A 16,699-nucleotide genomic window follows, 5' to 3' on the forward strand; every position below is an offset into this window, starting at 1 on the left:
TATTTCTCAAAAGTATTTTTGGATGTTGTCTTAAGGTTGAGAAATCAAATCTTTTAAAAAAGGGAAAATTGAGTTGTCATTGTTTTAGATGTAATTTTTATTAAAATTGGTGTTATTTTAAATAGAGTATGCTCCGATTTACTTTAAAATTTCTTAATTTAAAGGTCCATTTATTTAGCTTGTTAATAAATTTTATTTGATTTGTAAATTATATTTATTTGCTTGCGCCTTTATCATGTTTTCTTCTTTACCTGCTTTTCCAGAGGCAGACCTAGATTTTAAATTATTATTGCTTGTTAGAGATAAATTTAATTTTTCATTTGACGAGATGGCTATATTTTCTTCAGGTTAGGTCAGAATTTTTCTATTTTTAAGAGCTGTTACTCCTCCACCACCATTACCATTGAAACTTTCTATTTGTAAATTTTGTTGTTAAGGTTTCTTTAATAGTTGTTTAGTCTACAAGTCAATCAAATCATTTTAAAATGATGTAATTATAGGACCATGCATTCCAAATTATTAATTATTATTATTATAAAGAGGTACTTGCAATGCATGATTCAAACTTTTTTATTGTGTATTTTATAAATTTGTTAAATTATTAAAATTATTAGCTGAAGAAATTTAATCTTCTGTATTATTATTTATTTTTTATAATAAAATCTTAGGATTTTTTGGTGGTCTGTATTTCATTCTATTTAAATGATATAAATGAGGTGATTTCGATAATTCTTCTTCTTAAATAACATTTTATTGGTTTAAAGGAAAACTGCTGTTTTTTGTTGCAGATTTATTTAATGTTTCTTATATGTTACTTGTAGTCTTATTCATTTATTGTAAGATTATACAACTGCTTCCTCCAGCAGAATTGTTGTTTTATATTTGAGAATTTATATTTATATCTAAAGCACTGCTATTATTGTTATTGATATTATTTGAATACTGCTAACTTTTTTTCCCTGTAGTCATAATAATATTTGATAGGCTTATATCGTTAGTATGAATTTTTTTGAAAATGTTAGAATTTTGGTGAAAAAAAGTGTTATTTTATATCATATTAGTATTTTTTATTTCTTCGCCTTTTTTACCATTTAAATCAGAATTAAACTGCTAAAATTGTGTCATGGTTTGTTAATTGAAGGTTTTTTCTATTTTCATCATCATGAGATTCTTTTAAAATTTTGATTGCTTGCCTTTGAGTATGTTTGAATGCTTTGTATTAAATATATGATTAGCATTGAAAGAATTAGGTTCTATTTCTGAAGTATCAAAGTTTTTTACAGCTGGGATGATGCAGTTAGTGTATTTACTATTTTTTATATTTTATCTTCTTATTTCAGGTGAATTTCTTTATAGGAATTGAGGCAGCAATTGTACTTATTACTGTACTGAATTTTGTTATTAAAATTCTTTGCTAAACTATTGATTGAAAGGTATATTTTAAGAAAGAGGGGATAGTGATTTTTCTTGCTAATACTGCTGCTAGTATAATTGTAATTGCTATACTTATACAGAGTTGTTACCAACATAGCTGTAAGTTCTGAATCTTTTTTTATCCTTTTCGCCAGAATTTAAATTGTTTTAAACATTTTAACTGAGGTTAGTAAAGTTATTGCTTTTACTTGTTTCTATTACAATTCTTGATGATTTTTTGTCTGAACCTATTGGACGGTTTATTGGTGAAAGAGTCGAACAAGTTCTTTTATTTTGCTAATTTCCAAGATTATTAATTATCTGATTTGTTAAAGACTAATCATTCTTGCTTTATATGAATTATGAAGTAGATTTTTGTAATTGATCTAAACTTCCAAATGGTTATTGCTGCAAGCTACTTTCATTCAAAGAAGCTCTCAGCTATTCTTCTGCGTTTATTTTATCTTATTCAGTGTATATCAAACCAGGATCTAGTTTAGCAAAGGTGTTGTTAAACTTCTACCAATATTTTACTTTGTATGCATCAATACTAGTTTTCACTTATATATTTCTTTGAAACATGAGTTTAATATAAAAATTAATTAAATAGTCATTGCATTTCGGAACTACGAATTCAACATCGTAGAGGCATTCCTTTATATTATTGAAAAACATGTCTCTTTTTCTTCTTTTGAGTTTTTCAATATTAGGCTTCCCCAAATGTTTTAAGAAATCATTTGCAACTTTCTACTTTTAACTATTACTTGTTTAATCTTTTTGCTATTAAGTTTTATTAAAATTTGATGACACCAAATTATTTATAGAAGATTAATCCTGTTCACTGTCTTAACAAATTAAATTGGTATTGTTTAACTTATCTCCATTTTTAAAGATTTAAGATTGAGTTTATCTAATTACAACCATTTATGAATCATCCTCATCTTCTATATTATCCTCATCGTCATCTTCTAAATCACTTAAATTGAAGTTTTCTAAGTTTTAAGTTGCACTCATTAGATGAGAAATATCTTTATCTTACACTTATATATCTGTATAATCCATACTATGCTTGTGAGTGTAGCTATTAGTAATCCTGAGAGATCTTCTCTAGTTACTTGATGCCAAACTGCTCGGCTTTTGTTATATTTGTAATTTTGGGGAATAATCTGATTAGAATGGCAACGTACTAGTAAATTTATCTACCGAACTATTTTCTTTATGCTATTAAAACTAATTATCTCTCTTAGGCTATATATTTAATCCACTTGTAGTATGATTCATATTATTTAAGTGAGCATTTTTACTGCCTTCACAAGAGTTTTCTTTATTTATCTTGGTACTTTATAGTAAATTTTATTCCTTTTATCCATTTTTTATTTATTTTTTCATTAAAATTGCATCCTCATTTAATTTTTTCTTGTTATAATCTACTTCTTAGCTCAGCGGATTTAACTTAATTTAGTTTATATTAACTCTATTTTCAGACTCATTATTAAAGGAATCTTAAGTATTTTAAGAAGCAGTGGTGGCTGTTAGATTATTTTAATTTTTCTGATCAAGTTTAGCAGATTTGAGATGCTCTTACGATGACTGCAAATTATTAGCATATTTAGCCGTCTATTAATTATTAGGTCTTTTCTTTTTACAGCTTGCTGCATTAGTTTTTACAATTGCCATAATATCCATAAAAACTTTTCGCGAAATCTCAATTAACCACTTAAATAACATACAAAGAAATGGGAAATTTTAATATAGATTATACTTAGCAATGATCCTAATTTCTTCAACCCTAGTCTAGAGCTAAATGCTGTCAAAAAATAAAATATACATTTCTGCTATATCGCTAAAGAGTCCTCTATTTTTTGGCTTGTAATTAAATTGATAATTCAACGAGTTCATTACATCGCTACTATGAACTTCAAAAAGCTATCTCTCGCATTTAGAAGCCTATCCAAAATTAAAGAGAGCTTCTATAAGTTCATTTTCTTTAATTTAGCGCAGCTTTTCTGCTTTTTTAGCTTGATATATATCTTAATAATCAAAAATTTATTCACATTTGTTTTTGAGTTAATGACTATGCTAGATTCGCTCTAGAATTAGATCTTTAATCCTATCCATTGCATGAATATAACCTAATAATTTTATAATATTAGCAGATAAAAATCTCTTTTTATCTTCTCAAAAATTTAATAGTGAATAGATTATAAAAAAAACATAATTTTAATAAGACAGCTTCAAACAACAAAATACATCATTTCATATTCATTTTTACTCGCATTTAAGTATATTAAAAACCAATCATTTATCTTAAAGCTAAAAAATATAAACTGAAATCAATTTTTTATGATAAATTTATATTTTATTTTTTAAAAAGCGAAGAATAAATCTATTATTTTGATAAAATTTAATTCGAAAAAAAACAAATTAAAATAAAAAAAATTAATTAATTTAAAATTTTATTGAAAATATTATTAAAAATAATCTATAGAAAATCAAGTTTATTGTTTAAATATATTCAAAAAATGTATAATAAAGTCTTTAATTTTTAATTTTGGAAAATGATTTGAATTCTTTTGCAATTTTTGCTGTTTTTTGTTGTGATTTAAATAAAAAAAAAAAAAACAAATTTTATGTTTTGTAAAAATTAAAATTAAAAAAATAATTTTTATTTTTAATGATAAAAAGAAAGATTTGTTTAATGTTTAAGATATTGTTTGTTTAAAATATAAAAGATACATATTCTGGAAGAAAAGGAAATGGTATATATAAATTTTAATTTAGGGCCATCCTGCTTGTTATTGATTTTTGAAAGTGTTAATAAGGTAAATTAAAAAAGAAAGATAAAAATCTTAAGAAAAGGAAAGAAATTTATCAAAGGCAACAAAAAGTTAAAAAATACAAGCATATATCAATCAATCTATTAGTAAACTTAAAATTCATTTCGAGAAAAAACATTTATTTATAATCAATATCACCATCTCGTTTTTCATTAGCTAATTAACTAAAGGGTGAAATATCATTTTAAAGGCAAAACTTAAAAAGCAATAAATAAAATAAAAGATAGCAAGCACACACACATAAATTAAAAGCTATGTATTTAAGAAAATGGTCACGTATGGAATGGTGGGATTCCGTCAGATATTTTAAGAAGTATAATTTACTTGATTATAAGGAAGAGCACAGATTGCTCCATCTTTTCCCTCCTACTTGGTAACAATACTTGCCTACTAAGGCCGACTTGAGAGAAGTTAATTTCAGGGATAAATAGGACAAGTAGTTAGTCAAGGTACTCTTCTAAAAGTATCCCGATTTGCGTTATGATACTTCTGGAAGAATGTATGATAAAGATGGTGGTTAAGATAATTATGCTAATTATGTTGTACGCTTCATTTTGAAGTAGAAGGAATATATGAAGAGAGGTATGTCTGCAAATGCTGCATTTATAGAAACTGAAAAAATCTTCTAAGATCGTATGCAAAGAAAAATTGATTAAAATAATTTAACTCGTGGTATTGCCATAAACAACAGAGCTCGTTCTTTCATGAACTTCTATTAATAAATGGCTGAAAGAGAAGCTCGTTGGAAAGTTCAAAGAATGAAACGTGATGTTCAATAATATTTGCACGAAAGAGAAATTTTTGAAAAGGAAATCAATGATGATGGAGGTATTTATTAATTAGATCATTTGATGGTTTCTTAAATGAATAAATCGAATTTTACACTTTACTCGATTCATATATCTCTTATTTTACATCTACCTCTTATTTAAATTCTTACACTTTTCTACTTAAAACTAAAGATATGGAAGATGATTTCGCCGAAGAAGAAAATATTTACAACAGAGTTCTTCTCAAATTTTAAAATGCAGGCATGCCTGAAATAACTGTAATTAAAATACTTAAATTAGATAAACTATTTTTAAAACATAGCTTAATTTTAAAATGATCTTAATATGAATCAATGGCAATCATATTATTAATTTTGTACTGATTATTGAAGTGTGTGTATCTATCTATTAAATAGACAGAGGATAATTAATTTATCAACCATCCTATACGCATATTTTTTAATGCAAATATAAATATAAAAATGTTAAAATATTCTTAATTTATTTAATTTTAATAGAAACAAGATGAAAAGGTCAGTACTTAAAGAGAGTTTATTGAAAGAAGTGAAAACATGTTTAAGGTTTATTATGAAAGAGCTGCTATCTATGATAGACTTTAAGGTTTAACTGATTCCCAAATTCGTTCTGAAATCTAAAACTCACCTGCAAAGATGAAGAAGAGAACAAGAAATCTCGTTAAAAAGTTAGAAAGATTGGGTGTTGTTCTTAAATAGGATGGTGAAGTTGATTTCTCAGCTGTTAAGAATACCAACTTAAGAAATAAGCTTGAAAAAGACTCTAATATTAAAATTGCATTGATGCTCAAAGACTTAGAATTTGAATTCCCTCACAAAGAACATTAAATGGACCAAGCTGTTGATCTCAAGCAAAAGCTTTAGGAAGTTTAAGATCTTAGAAGAACTTATGTTAAAGATATTATGGAAATTGCTGGTTAGCCATTTAAAATGAAAGAACCTATGCCTTCGTATGAATAAACTCACGATACTTCTGATGAATAAGCTGAAAGAGCCAGAGAAGCTAAAAAGTTGGGTGAGCAATTGTTAGAAAAGGCTTATACTGATTCTCTCTTGAAGCCAATTTTGTAATCTCCTGCTACTTACAAGTTATTTGAAACTTATGATGAACGTATTCTTCGTATTGAAGAAAAGTGGCTCCGTCGTTAAATCAAGAATGCCGATCCTACAGGTAAAATAAATAAATAAATTTCTTCATCTGCTTTGGATATTTATGTTTTAATTAATAATAGTTAATCATTTCTTATTTAAAATTAATAGAAGATGTTTCTGAAAAGGAAGAAAAACTTTAGGTTGTTATTGACAAATTGAGAAGAACAAAATACAAAATCGATTAATTAAGTATGAAGCATGCTTAAGATTTAATGTTCGAAGAACATGAAGTTTATGGAAAGGATATTTTAATTGATGAAAAGGTTGGTTATGAAGATTTAAGAGATTATCTCTTCCAACCTAGTGAAATTCGTAGAAAGACTGAACTAGATGTTATTAATGATAATAAGATTTAAGAAATGATTAAAATTTCAACAATAAAGGAAGACTTAGTTAATCCTTATAACAATGAATATGCATCTAAATTGAATTTGTAAGACACCATCGAATATTAGAGATCCAAATAAGAAAAAATCAAAACTCTTAGAGCCGAAAAGGAAAGAGAAGAGAAAGACTTAGAAAAATTAGATGCCTTGCAAAGATTTGATTTTGAGTAAGAAGATGGCGAAGACTCTAGCATGAGAAGTCTTGATAAAGTTATTGGAGGTGAAAGCAATCTTATGGGTTCTGTTTCTAAAAAGAAAGGCAAAGCTTCTAAGGAAGAAAAAAGTGCATCTCTCGCCGAAGAAGGTGAAGAAGGTCCTGTTGATGAAAAGAAGAAAATCTTAGAATTCATCAAGAAGGCTAATGAAAAGAAAGGTAAATCAAACAATAAATCTTCTAAGTGAAACAGCTATGTTGCAAAAGTAGTTAAATTAATATATAACTAAAATGGATTGTTTGTATTTAAATGTGTAAAAATCTATCCAATTGTTTCTTTTTAATTTACTTTAGGTTAGACAAATAATTAAATAACTACCGCTATTTTTTGTTGTCTACTGATTTCAAACAACTTACTAAATAAAATATCAATCAATATCTATTAATAATATATTATATATTTACTTAGCTTTAATTAGATTTTTTTTTTTTCACATGTTACTTATTTATCTCTAGCTTATATTAAATATGATAAACATTTCTTTAATGTTTTAATTTTATTTTTTAGAAAATAGATTTTTTGATATTATATTAATTTATAAAAATGCATATTATGTTTATAGAATTTTTATTTATTTGCATATTAATTAACTAGCTAATTAACTAAATAACAATACAATCTATTTTTTTAAAATAAACATATTTATATTATTCTAAAAAAATAAAAGTAAAGAAATAATAATTAAATAAGAATTGAATTCGTAAATAAATAATTTGATCATACTTCAAATAAATTTCAGTTTTTTCTGTTTTTATTAATAATTTTTAAATATTTATTTTTCGATTTATTTTAAAAAATATTTTTATTGATTTAGCTCGAAGTGATATCAAAGTTTTCTTAATTTATCAAATATTAAACTCTATGACCATCATACAAGTATAAAAATTTTCAAACATTTAATTTTATTTTTGTAATACAAAATTTATGTGCTAAAAAATTTGTATTTTTCATATTTCTGAAAAAATTCATTTCAAAATTTATGTGAAAAGATATTTTAAAGAGTATTTTTTATATTATAATTTTTATTAAGGAAATTGTTTCGAGTTTTATTGAAAAGTTTTTTATATGTGCGTTGTCTGTTTATCATTAATTTTTAGATAAATAAAAAATTTTAAAAATTATTATTATTTTTCAATAAATAAATTCATAAATTTAAGGAAAATTACAATCAAACTTGAAATAATTTAGTTTAATAATATAAAATACGAATTTCATTTTCATTTTCAGACATTAACTTTTAGAAACATCAATAAGCGTGACATGGAGTTTTAAGAAATATAACAAATATATAAAAAATAGTTTGTTTAATAATAATAATAATAATAATTTTGAGTCTGCTTATAATTAATTTAACTCAATCGAAATTTATTTAAATTACAAGATCTTGAAAACCCCGAATGATTAATTGAATGATTGGTAATACATAATTTTTGAACTCTCAAAAGAACAAAAAACCCCGGAGTCATATTCATATTACTTAAATAAGTTAATAAGAAAAATTTATTTTTAATTTAAATTTTGATCTACTTATGCTCACCACAAATTTAATATACTTCCACGTTCAGGGATTAATACTAGAATAAAATAGATATAATATTAATTTATATGGCTTAAAATTTGTAGTTTTATCGCTTGTTAGTATGACTTATTTCAAAATATCAAAATTATCAAACACTTATAAATTATTTATTATTTTTATGGATAAAAAAGCAATATTTTAAAGCCTAATTTTGTTAAATTTATTGTTTCGCGCACGTATAGAGTTATACATTTATCAAGTTAATAATTTTATGAATGATATCTATTTTTTTTGTTTATATATTCTAATTGCATATTCAAGTAAATGTGTTTCATAAAAAAATCATATTAAAGAAATATGAATAAAATAGAGTGAAAAAATTGTATAATTTTATCTTCCTCATATTTAATAAAAGTATTATCTTTAATATGCTATTAAATCATAATTAAGTGTTTATCTGCCATCAGTTTAGACAGAGAAATAATTAAACAAAATAATTATCTCCAATAAGTGTTTTATATCCTTTTGTACAAAGTAATTTTATAAAAATTTCCACGCCGCTTGTTTAAGCAATAAGAAAACTTTAAGATAGAAAATTTTGTTTTTAGCAAGTTTTTAATATAAATTAGATTGAAATAATTGTCCAATTTATTCTATTGGAAAAAATTGATAATTAATTATATTTATTATTTGTAAAGTATAAATTTTAAATAGATAACTAGCTGTGTTTAATTTCTAAAAATTTTCAAATAATAATTGTAAATTAAGGCAAAAGGCAAGGAAAATTTTTTTAATAACTAGTTTTTGAAAAGAGATAATTAACTAGTTATTACTTTTATAATATATCAATCAATCAACCTAAAATCAAATCTATGTATTTTGTATTTATTTTTTAAGGGCAAGTAAACTTAAATGAAATTTAGCTAATTATAAGAAATTCAAGTAATTCTAAGTTAGAAGAATACTTAGTACCAAGAACAACAACAAATAACTCTTTATATATAAGCGTATTATTCATGTCCAAATCAATTCAATTTCATATACCTAACTAATGAAAAATATATAAATGTTTAATACATAAATTAAATTATAATTGCTGAATATTAAAACTTTGTCAACAAACAAATTAATAAAAACAGTCAAAATGAAAAGGTAAAAAGCTTTGCAAAGAATAAAAACCTCTTTAAAATACAAATCACAACAACAACATTGATAACTCTAACTTTTTCTTATTTTTTTAATATAGGGCATCTAAGTAAAATAAGGGGAAAAGAGGTTCTTCCAAGAATGATAGATGCAATTATAGGATGATAGATGATGCTGATAAACATGAAATAAGATAGATATAGTAGTATAATAATTATATGTCTCTATTCAGATTTAACTCTAAGGTCAAAATTGAAGAAATTTATGATAAATGCGATGAGATAAGCATAGAGCCAGAGTCTGAAAATATATCATAGGTCAATAAAAACGAAATTAATGGTATGACTTTAATAAAAATCAATTATTGAATGTATGCTTTATAATATTAATATTAATCAATAATTAGATGGCGTTAGTGAAGAATAAAATGAGTTATTGTAGGTTGATATTAAACTCTTTTTAGAGAAATCCAAGTAAAATATTTATAAAAACATCATAAATGCTTTCTACAGGCATATACATACACTCAAAGATACTATGCTATAAAAAATATATGAAGCCCTAACTAAAGACAAATGGTAGTTTTCTTATATAGCCTTGAGAGTGTATTAGAATTTAAAAGGGTGTGGTAGATTCAGTCTAAAGATAAAGAACTTATTAACCAGTCCCAACTTGAAGAATATTTTCTTGTTTTTTTTGCAAAATGCAGATGATTTTTGGATTAAAGATTCTAAAATAAAAAACAAAGAACAGCTCTTAAAATCTATATCTCTAATTATTACTGCTTATGAAAATGATTGTGACTTCTTACTGAGCCATATTTGTTATTACAAAAAATAAAAAAAGCTTACATGCGACTGATTTTTACTTTCAATAATGATAAACCAATGAAAAATTAATAAATATGTATAAAAAATATTGCTATTTATAAATTTAAAATACTAATAATATTATCCTCTTCTGCAAATAAAAATAAGTATGTTAAAAATAATAAATAAATATAATAGTTATTTTGCTTTTTAATAATTAGATTTGTTAAAAACGCAACCAAAATAATAGTTCAATTAAAGTAATATAAAAAAATTCCTTGTTAATATATATGTTTATCATATCAACGAAGTATATGATAAGTTAATCAGCTATTACTTAACTCATACATAATATTAGAAGGTCAGCCAATCAAATTTAAAAACAAAACAAAAATATAATTTTTCAATTTATTGAGTTTTTATTTACTAATTGAAACATAAAGAAAAAAATTTTTTAAACTAAAGTTTTGTGAATAAAAATATATTAAGAGTTGTAAAGTAAATATTTAAAATAATTTTATTTATATATATAATAATATTGTCTTTATGTAAAAATAAATATTTTAGCAAATTAGTTCATTGAACCAAATATTGACAAATATTTATTGATATTATTTTTGCTTTCAACTATCTTTCACGCAAATATAATTTTTTAACACTAATGCTAGTATTTATTTGAAAAGATAAAAGTTATCATTTTCTTTATGATTTTCTCTCTCAAACTTAAGAAAATTCATACTTATAATTTGATACTTTCATAAGTATTTTTTTGTTTTAATTTTTTGGTGCCTTCATATTTGTTTATTTTTTTAGTTTGTATTAAAATCTAACTAACTATGATAAATTTAAATTATTTCTTATATTATTTGTTAAAAAAAACTTATTTCAACTAATAATAACTTTTTGTATATTTTTATGCAAATAAAGTCTAAAAAAAACAAAACAAGCCAAAGAAAGCCAATTTCTTTCTTTCTTTCATTATTTTTGCTAATTTCTTTTTGAGATTAATTTTGAAAAATATATTTTTGATTTAACTTACAAGACGCAGAATTGAAACATTCTTATCTGTTATTTTTTATTATTAATAAGATTTTTACTAATTAAATTTGAAATTTAATTACTAAAAACAAAATAAAAATTCCAGATAGCAAATGTGCATACAATTCTTTATTAGAGTGTTAGTAAATTTTAAACAAGCGTAAAATTATAAGTAACGCTAAAAATGTATTTAAGAAATAATTTATTTATTTACTTTTTCTTATTTATATTAGAAATAAATAAAATCAACTGATGCATTCATTCATACTAAGACTTAAATGCTTCATAATTTTAGAAATTTATTTATTTGGTTCTTTAAGAAATTATTTAATCACTAAAAGCAAAGAACAAATCTCATAAAAAATGTACATATAACAAATTTTTGTGTATTAGAGTTTGTATAACTTTTATACAAATATCAAATATATAACAAACATTAAGAAAAATCAATCAGCTAGTTTCTTATTGATGTTAGATATAAAAGAAATCGACTGATGCAATCTATACTAAAACTTAAAAGCTTCATAATACAAGAAATTTATTTACTTAGTCCTTGAAGAAATTTATTTGGTGTTGTTTTCTTTGTTTTCCTTGTCTGCATTTTCACTGCTATTTGACTCCTTCAAATCGAGCAAGTCAACTTCTTTTGATTTATTGGATTTGGTTTATTATAGATTATGTATCGTTTGTTTCATTTAAATTATCTAATTTTTCATAGTTGTTGATGCTTTGTAGACATTTCCAACAGCAATAGGAAGAGATTTTGATAATTCAATAGATATTTATTTATTCTTAATTAGCCTTTCAAAAGTAGCGTACTCTGCTTTTAGCTCATCTTACTACTTTTCAAAGCAAAAATTGATTCTGCGGTCTAATAGAGTTGTTTCATATGTGATACTCTCCTAAAGATGTTTATTATAAATCTCAGAGTTGTTAAAAAAAGTGTCAATAAGCTAAAATTCTTAGTTATTAAAGAATCTTTTAAACAACCTTGAATGCCAAAGTAAATTCTTTTTAGATATATCTCTTGAAGAATTCATTAACTGCAATGCTTTTAGACCAGTACCCCACAAGTCAAATTATCTCTCTGTCCTAAATGTCAAATGCAATTCTTTATCATCTAAAAAGCTACTAAAAATACTCTCTTCATTCTTGTATACGATAACCAAAGAGGTATCGGAGAACCTATTTTTGAATTAAGTCCTAATCGCATCGCTATGAACTCCAAACTTAATAGCAACAATTGAGCTGAAAGGAATTCTCTTCAGAATTTATTTTCTGGAATAATATTGGATTTAGTTCGCGCTCTAGTCAATTCTCATGTAAATGAACTGTATCTTACCATTTGTATGTGAACATTTGTAGAAGAACTCACCTTAATCCATCTACTTAAACGCAGCTTGTACTTCAAGATGAATACCAATTTTGAATGGCTCTTCATATTTACGCAAAAAGCTCTCATCAACGTTACAAATATTACTACAAATATTTTAGACTTCATTTTAGTCTCTTAAGAGGCGATAAATACCATTCTAATATACATATTCTAAATCTTCTATAGATCTATAGTAATTTGCCTATTCAGTGTTGCTCTCTTTGATTATGTAAGGTCTTCCATTAGATATACTAAGGCAAGCTGAATTAAGTCCTTCTGAGATCTCTTCTATAGAGTCAAACTAAAAATAAAATGAAAAACTTGATTAATTAAATAAGATTTTAAGATGAAAATAATTGATTTTAAAGAAAAATAAATGATGTTAGATATTAAGTAATAATGTACACTCAAAGTGTACGATTTTTCATCAAATGATATAAGGTTGATGATTATAGGGAACTAGGGCTTCTCTTAAAGGATAGTTGAAATGTTGGTTCCTTTGTTAAGGTAAATCTTTTTAACTTCGTATTCCGTTGGTAGATCCAATAAATCTATCATTTACTTAATCCTTTAATTTATTTTTAAATATTTTTGATATTTTCAACAGAAAAAATATTAGATTATTTAAATTTTTGATAACTATGTTTCTGATGATAAAAATTTATAAAAACTTTTAAATTTCCCGTAAATCCATTTAAATGAAAATGCATTTGAAATTTATTTGTCATTTAACAAAATTTAAAAGTTTCTCATATAGATAGAATAAACTATTGAAATTAATCTAATTTTTTAAATCAAGTATTTAAATTTCTCAAATAAAAATCAAACTTATAAAAATTTTATATAAAAATTATAATTCTTTAAAATTTAATTGATTTATTTATACATTCAATATTATATTTTTACTTTTTTTTCCTTTTTCTATTATCAGAGTATTTTATTTTAATAAGTGAATAAATTCTATAACTAATTAGTTAATTATTTATATTATTAACATTATTTTTATATAAAGATGATTTTCTAATGTCTAATTTCTAGCAAATATATTTATTAATTAAAATTAATTTATTTTCTGTTTATTATATCATTCTAATAAAAATTTAATTTGATTATCTATTTAACTTAGAAAGTAGTTTTATTTTATTTTTAAATGCTAAAAACTATTATTTTTTATTCAATTCTATTAAAAAGTTAAAAATTTTATATTTTAAGATTTTTTTTAAATAAAAAATATAATTCAAATTTAAATAAAAAAATAAATATAATTAAGATTATTAAATTTTACCTAAATACTTATTTTTCAAAATTAAAATATTAAATTTTCTTTTCAATTATTTCTTAATTTAAATATATAAAGAAAATAGTAAAAAGTATAAGATTTTTAGCTTTCTAATAGTAAGTATTGTTTTTTAATTTTAAAGTACAAAAGTTATTTTTTACTTTTAAATTTTAAATAAAAAAAATTAGCTCAAATTAAAATAAGTAAATAAATAAAAATAAAATGAGAATATAATCAATTTATTTTTAAAAAAGAGCAATTTTAATTTATAATGGATTTCTATTTTTAGTTCTAAATTCTATCTGCTATCTAAATATTTTATTTATTGCATATAGTATTCTTTTTTATTTGTAAAAAAGGAAAAAAATTATAAAAAAATTTATTTTAATTTAATCAATCATCGATTAGTTCTATTTAAAAATTTTAAATGATATTAATTACACAAATTTAAAAAATAACAAAAACAAAGTCAATATTTTAAAGATTATTCTAGTAGAACAAATAATAAAAAAATTGTTTTGTTTTCCATATTTTCTTTTTATTTTAAATAAATAGAAAATCAGCATAATAATAAATAAAAAATATAGTAAAATTGGAAAAATTTAATTAAAACTTTTAAATTTACAGTATTTATTAATTTAAATCTTTTAAAAGAATTAGTAGTTGATTAGTATGATATATAAAATGTATTTATTTACAATATATTAGTTAGTTAGTTAGTTTTTTATTTATTTATTTTATTGATAATGAATTTCAACTTTGAGAGTGTATATACTGCATTAATTATATTTTATTTTGAGTAGCAGATTATTTAGGTCTTCCTAAATCACTTCTAGCTCCTGGTTTTATCTTAATTTCAATAAATATTGCACCTTGCTATTGTGATTACTGATCCAATATTTATTAAATAATATCTTCTATTTGAGATTGAGTTTCTACTTTAAATGCTTAAGAATAACCACAACCTAATGCAATCTTAGGGAAATTTATTTCATCTGCGCAAGTAGGTTGCTAACCGACGGAGTCATGACATTCATTATTAAATAAGAAATGAACTAAATTACTGGGTTTTAATTAGCCAACAATACTCATGCAACCCAAATGCATGAGAGCAGCTCCATCTCCATCAAAGCAATATACCCTTTTCTCCTTTTAATTTAGTGCTATGCCTAAAGCTATACTACTTGCATATCCCATGGATCCTACAGTTAAAAAGTCCATATTTGTTTTATGTCCTAATTTTTCTCTCAATTCACACAATTCTCTACTGAGGAACCCAGTTGTACCTTTTATTTAGATAAATTAAATTATTATTTTTATATATCTATCTGTTAAATCAAAATTCTATTTTAAACTTAAATTAAAATTTTTGGTCTTTTTCAAATTAAACTAATTCAATACTTACCCACAAAAATTCCTTCTTAAAGATTTGTTAGTAGGAGTTCTAGCGCTTCTTCTCTGTTCAATTAGTAAGAATTAGTTTTTATATTTAGCAAATTGTACTTGCTGAAATAGTCTTTTCCTACCACAAGAAAAACGGGTGAGTTATCATCAAGAGCAATTTAGTGAGCCTTTTTTAGTTCTTCTTCATAATTATCTCTACTCAAAATGAAATATTTGCATTTTGTTGATTTAATCATATCTTCCATGCATTCACCCATCACCATATGTTGTGGTTCGTCTTTAACTCCAGGTTCGCCTCTCCATCCAACAAGGATGAGCATAGGGAAACCATAAACCTTTAGTTAAATTAAAATATTTAAGCTTCTTCATATTTATTTTTAATTTAATTTGATTAATTAATATTATAAGACAAATAATAAGTACCTTAGAATGAGCTAAAGACATTAAAGGATTAATTATATTTCCAATTCCAGAATTTTAAAGGTAAATCATAGGAACTTTTTAAGTTGCCAAGTGATATCCAGAAGCAATGGCAACAGATTATCCTTCATTCACGGTTATTATGTGATTTTATCCCTAAACATGATCTGTTACGTAGGCGCAAAACTCTTTAAGTAAAGAATCAGGAACCCCAAAATAAGATTCAACTCCGAGTTCTGTCAAAGTGTCAAAGAAATCCTTAGGATTAACCTTTCTTTTATTTTCCATTTTCTTAAAGTTTTAATAAAGTAGTTTGATTTTTATTTTTTAATTTTATATGTTAAGATAGGATTAGCTGGTTTCATGAATTTATTGTAGATATAAAAAGGTAATTGCGAAATAAATGATTTATATTACGGATTAAATATATGTAGTCGATTGTATCTAAATTAGCGCAAATATTAGCTTTCTATTTGATTTATTTTGCATCAATCGTAAAAAGTTATTACGCACTAACCTGATTATCAAAAAAAGTAGAATTTAAAATTGTAACAATAAAAAAATAAGTATGGACATTTACTATCAAATTTGGGTTTATATTAGTTAAATTCCATAAATATACTTGATATGTGATATTATATTGAATCAAAAAAAGTAAATATTTCCTTTAAGCTATGGTTATATTATTAATTAAAATAGGAACTATCATATCTCATCAAATTCTCATTGTTTAATATAAATAAATTGTTACAAATTATTTACTTTTAAAACAAAAAAAATCAAAACTTTATTTGTATAATAAAACTTACCTTAAACAACTTAAAATTTATAAAAATAGTACTTTCAAGTTAAACGTTAGTTACCTTTTATTAATAAAAAATACTTGATATCATAGCATAAT

The 16,699-nt window shown here is 23.3% G+C and overlaps 5 protein-coding genes across 5 annotated transcripts; 2 read left to right on the forward strand and 3 right to left on the reverse strand. All coding sequences in view use genetic code 6, as the record gives it.

Annotated features, from left to right (window-relative positions):
• Window positions 1-6: 6 nt before the first annotated feature.
• On the reverse strand, window positions 7-3,531 carry TTHERM_01207710 (hypothetical protein; the record flags this gene model as incomplete). Its single annotated transcript, XM_001021916.1, has 1 exon — window positions 7-3,531. One exon carries the CDS (start codon window positions 3,529-3,531, stop codon window positions 7-9), a length of 3,525 nt encoding a protein of 1,174 aa, XP_001021916.1.
• Window positions 3,532-4,504: 973 nt separating this feature from the next.
• TTHERM_01207720 (hypothetical protein) lies at window positions 4,505-6,995 on the forward strand (the record flags this gene model as incomplete). The annotated part of the gene is made up of 4 exons (XM_001021917.1): window positions 4,505-5,078; window positions 5,213-5,298; window positions 5,539-6,226; window positions 6,316-6,995. 4 exons carry the CDS (start codon window positions 4,505-4,507, stop codon window positions 6,993-6,995), a joined length of 2,028 nt encoding a protein of 675 aa, XP_001021917.1.
• Window positions 6,996-9,336: 2,341 nt separating this feature from the next.
• On the forward strand, window positions 9,337-10,671 carry TTHERM_01207730 (hypothetical protein). Its single transcript, XM_001021918.2, has 3 exons — window positions 9,337-9,479; window positions 9,574-9,812; window positions 9,880-10,671. The coding sequence occupies exons 1-3, from the start codon at window positions 9,379-9,381 to the stop codon at window positions 10,332-10,334; spliced, it is 795 nt and encodes a 264-aa protein (XP_001021918.2). The 5' UTR covers window positions 9,337-9,378; the 3' UTR covers window positions 10,335-10,671.
• A 1,095-nt stretch (window positions 10,672-11,766) lies between these two features.
• Window positions 11,767-13,253, reverse strand: TTHERM_01207740 (plant-like phospholipase C (PLC) pleckstrin-like (PH) domain protein, putative; the record flags this gene model as incomplete). The annotated part of the gene is made up of 2 exons (XM_001021919.3): window positions 11,767-12,996; window positions 13,101-13,253. The coding sequence occupies 2 exons, from the start codon at window positions 13,251-13,253 to the stop codon at window positions 11,767-11,769; spliced, it is 1,383 nt and encodes a 460-aa protein (XP_001021919.3).
• Window positions 13,254-14,727: 1,474 nt separating this feature from the next.
• TTHERM_001207740 (phosphonopyruvate decarboxylase) lies at window positions 14,728-16,086 on the reverse strand (the record flags this gene model as incomplete). Its single annotated transcript, XM_012799167.1, has 3 exons — window positions 14,728-15,260; window positions 15,380-15,713; window positions 15,802-16,086. 3 exons carry the CDS (start codon window positions 16,084-16,086, stop codon window positions 14,728-14,730), a joined length of 1,152 nt encoding a protein of 383 aa, XP_012654621.1.
• Window positions 16,087-16,699: the final 613 nt, after the last annotated feature.

Source organism: Tetrahymena thermophila (assembly GCF_000189635.1).
Source record: "Tetrahymena thermophila SB210 genomic scaffold scf_8254497, whole genome shotgun sequence".
In the NCBI taxonomy this organism is placed as follows: domain Eukaryota; phylum Ciliophora; class Oligohymenophorea; order Hymenostomatida; family Tetrahymenidae; genus Tetrahymena; species Tetrahymena thermophila.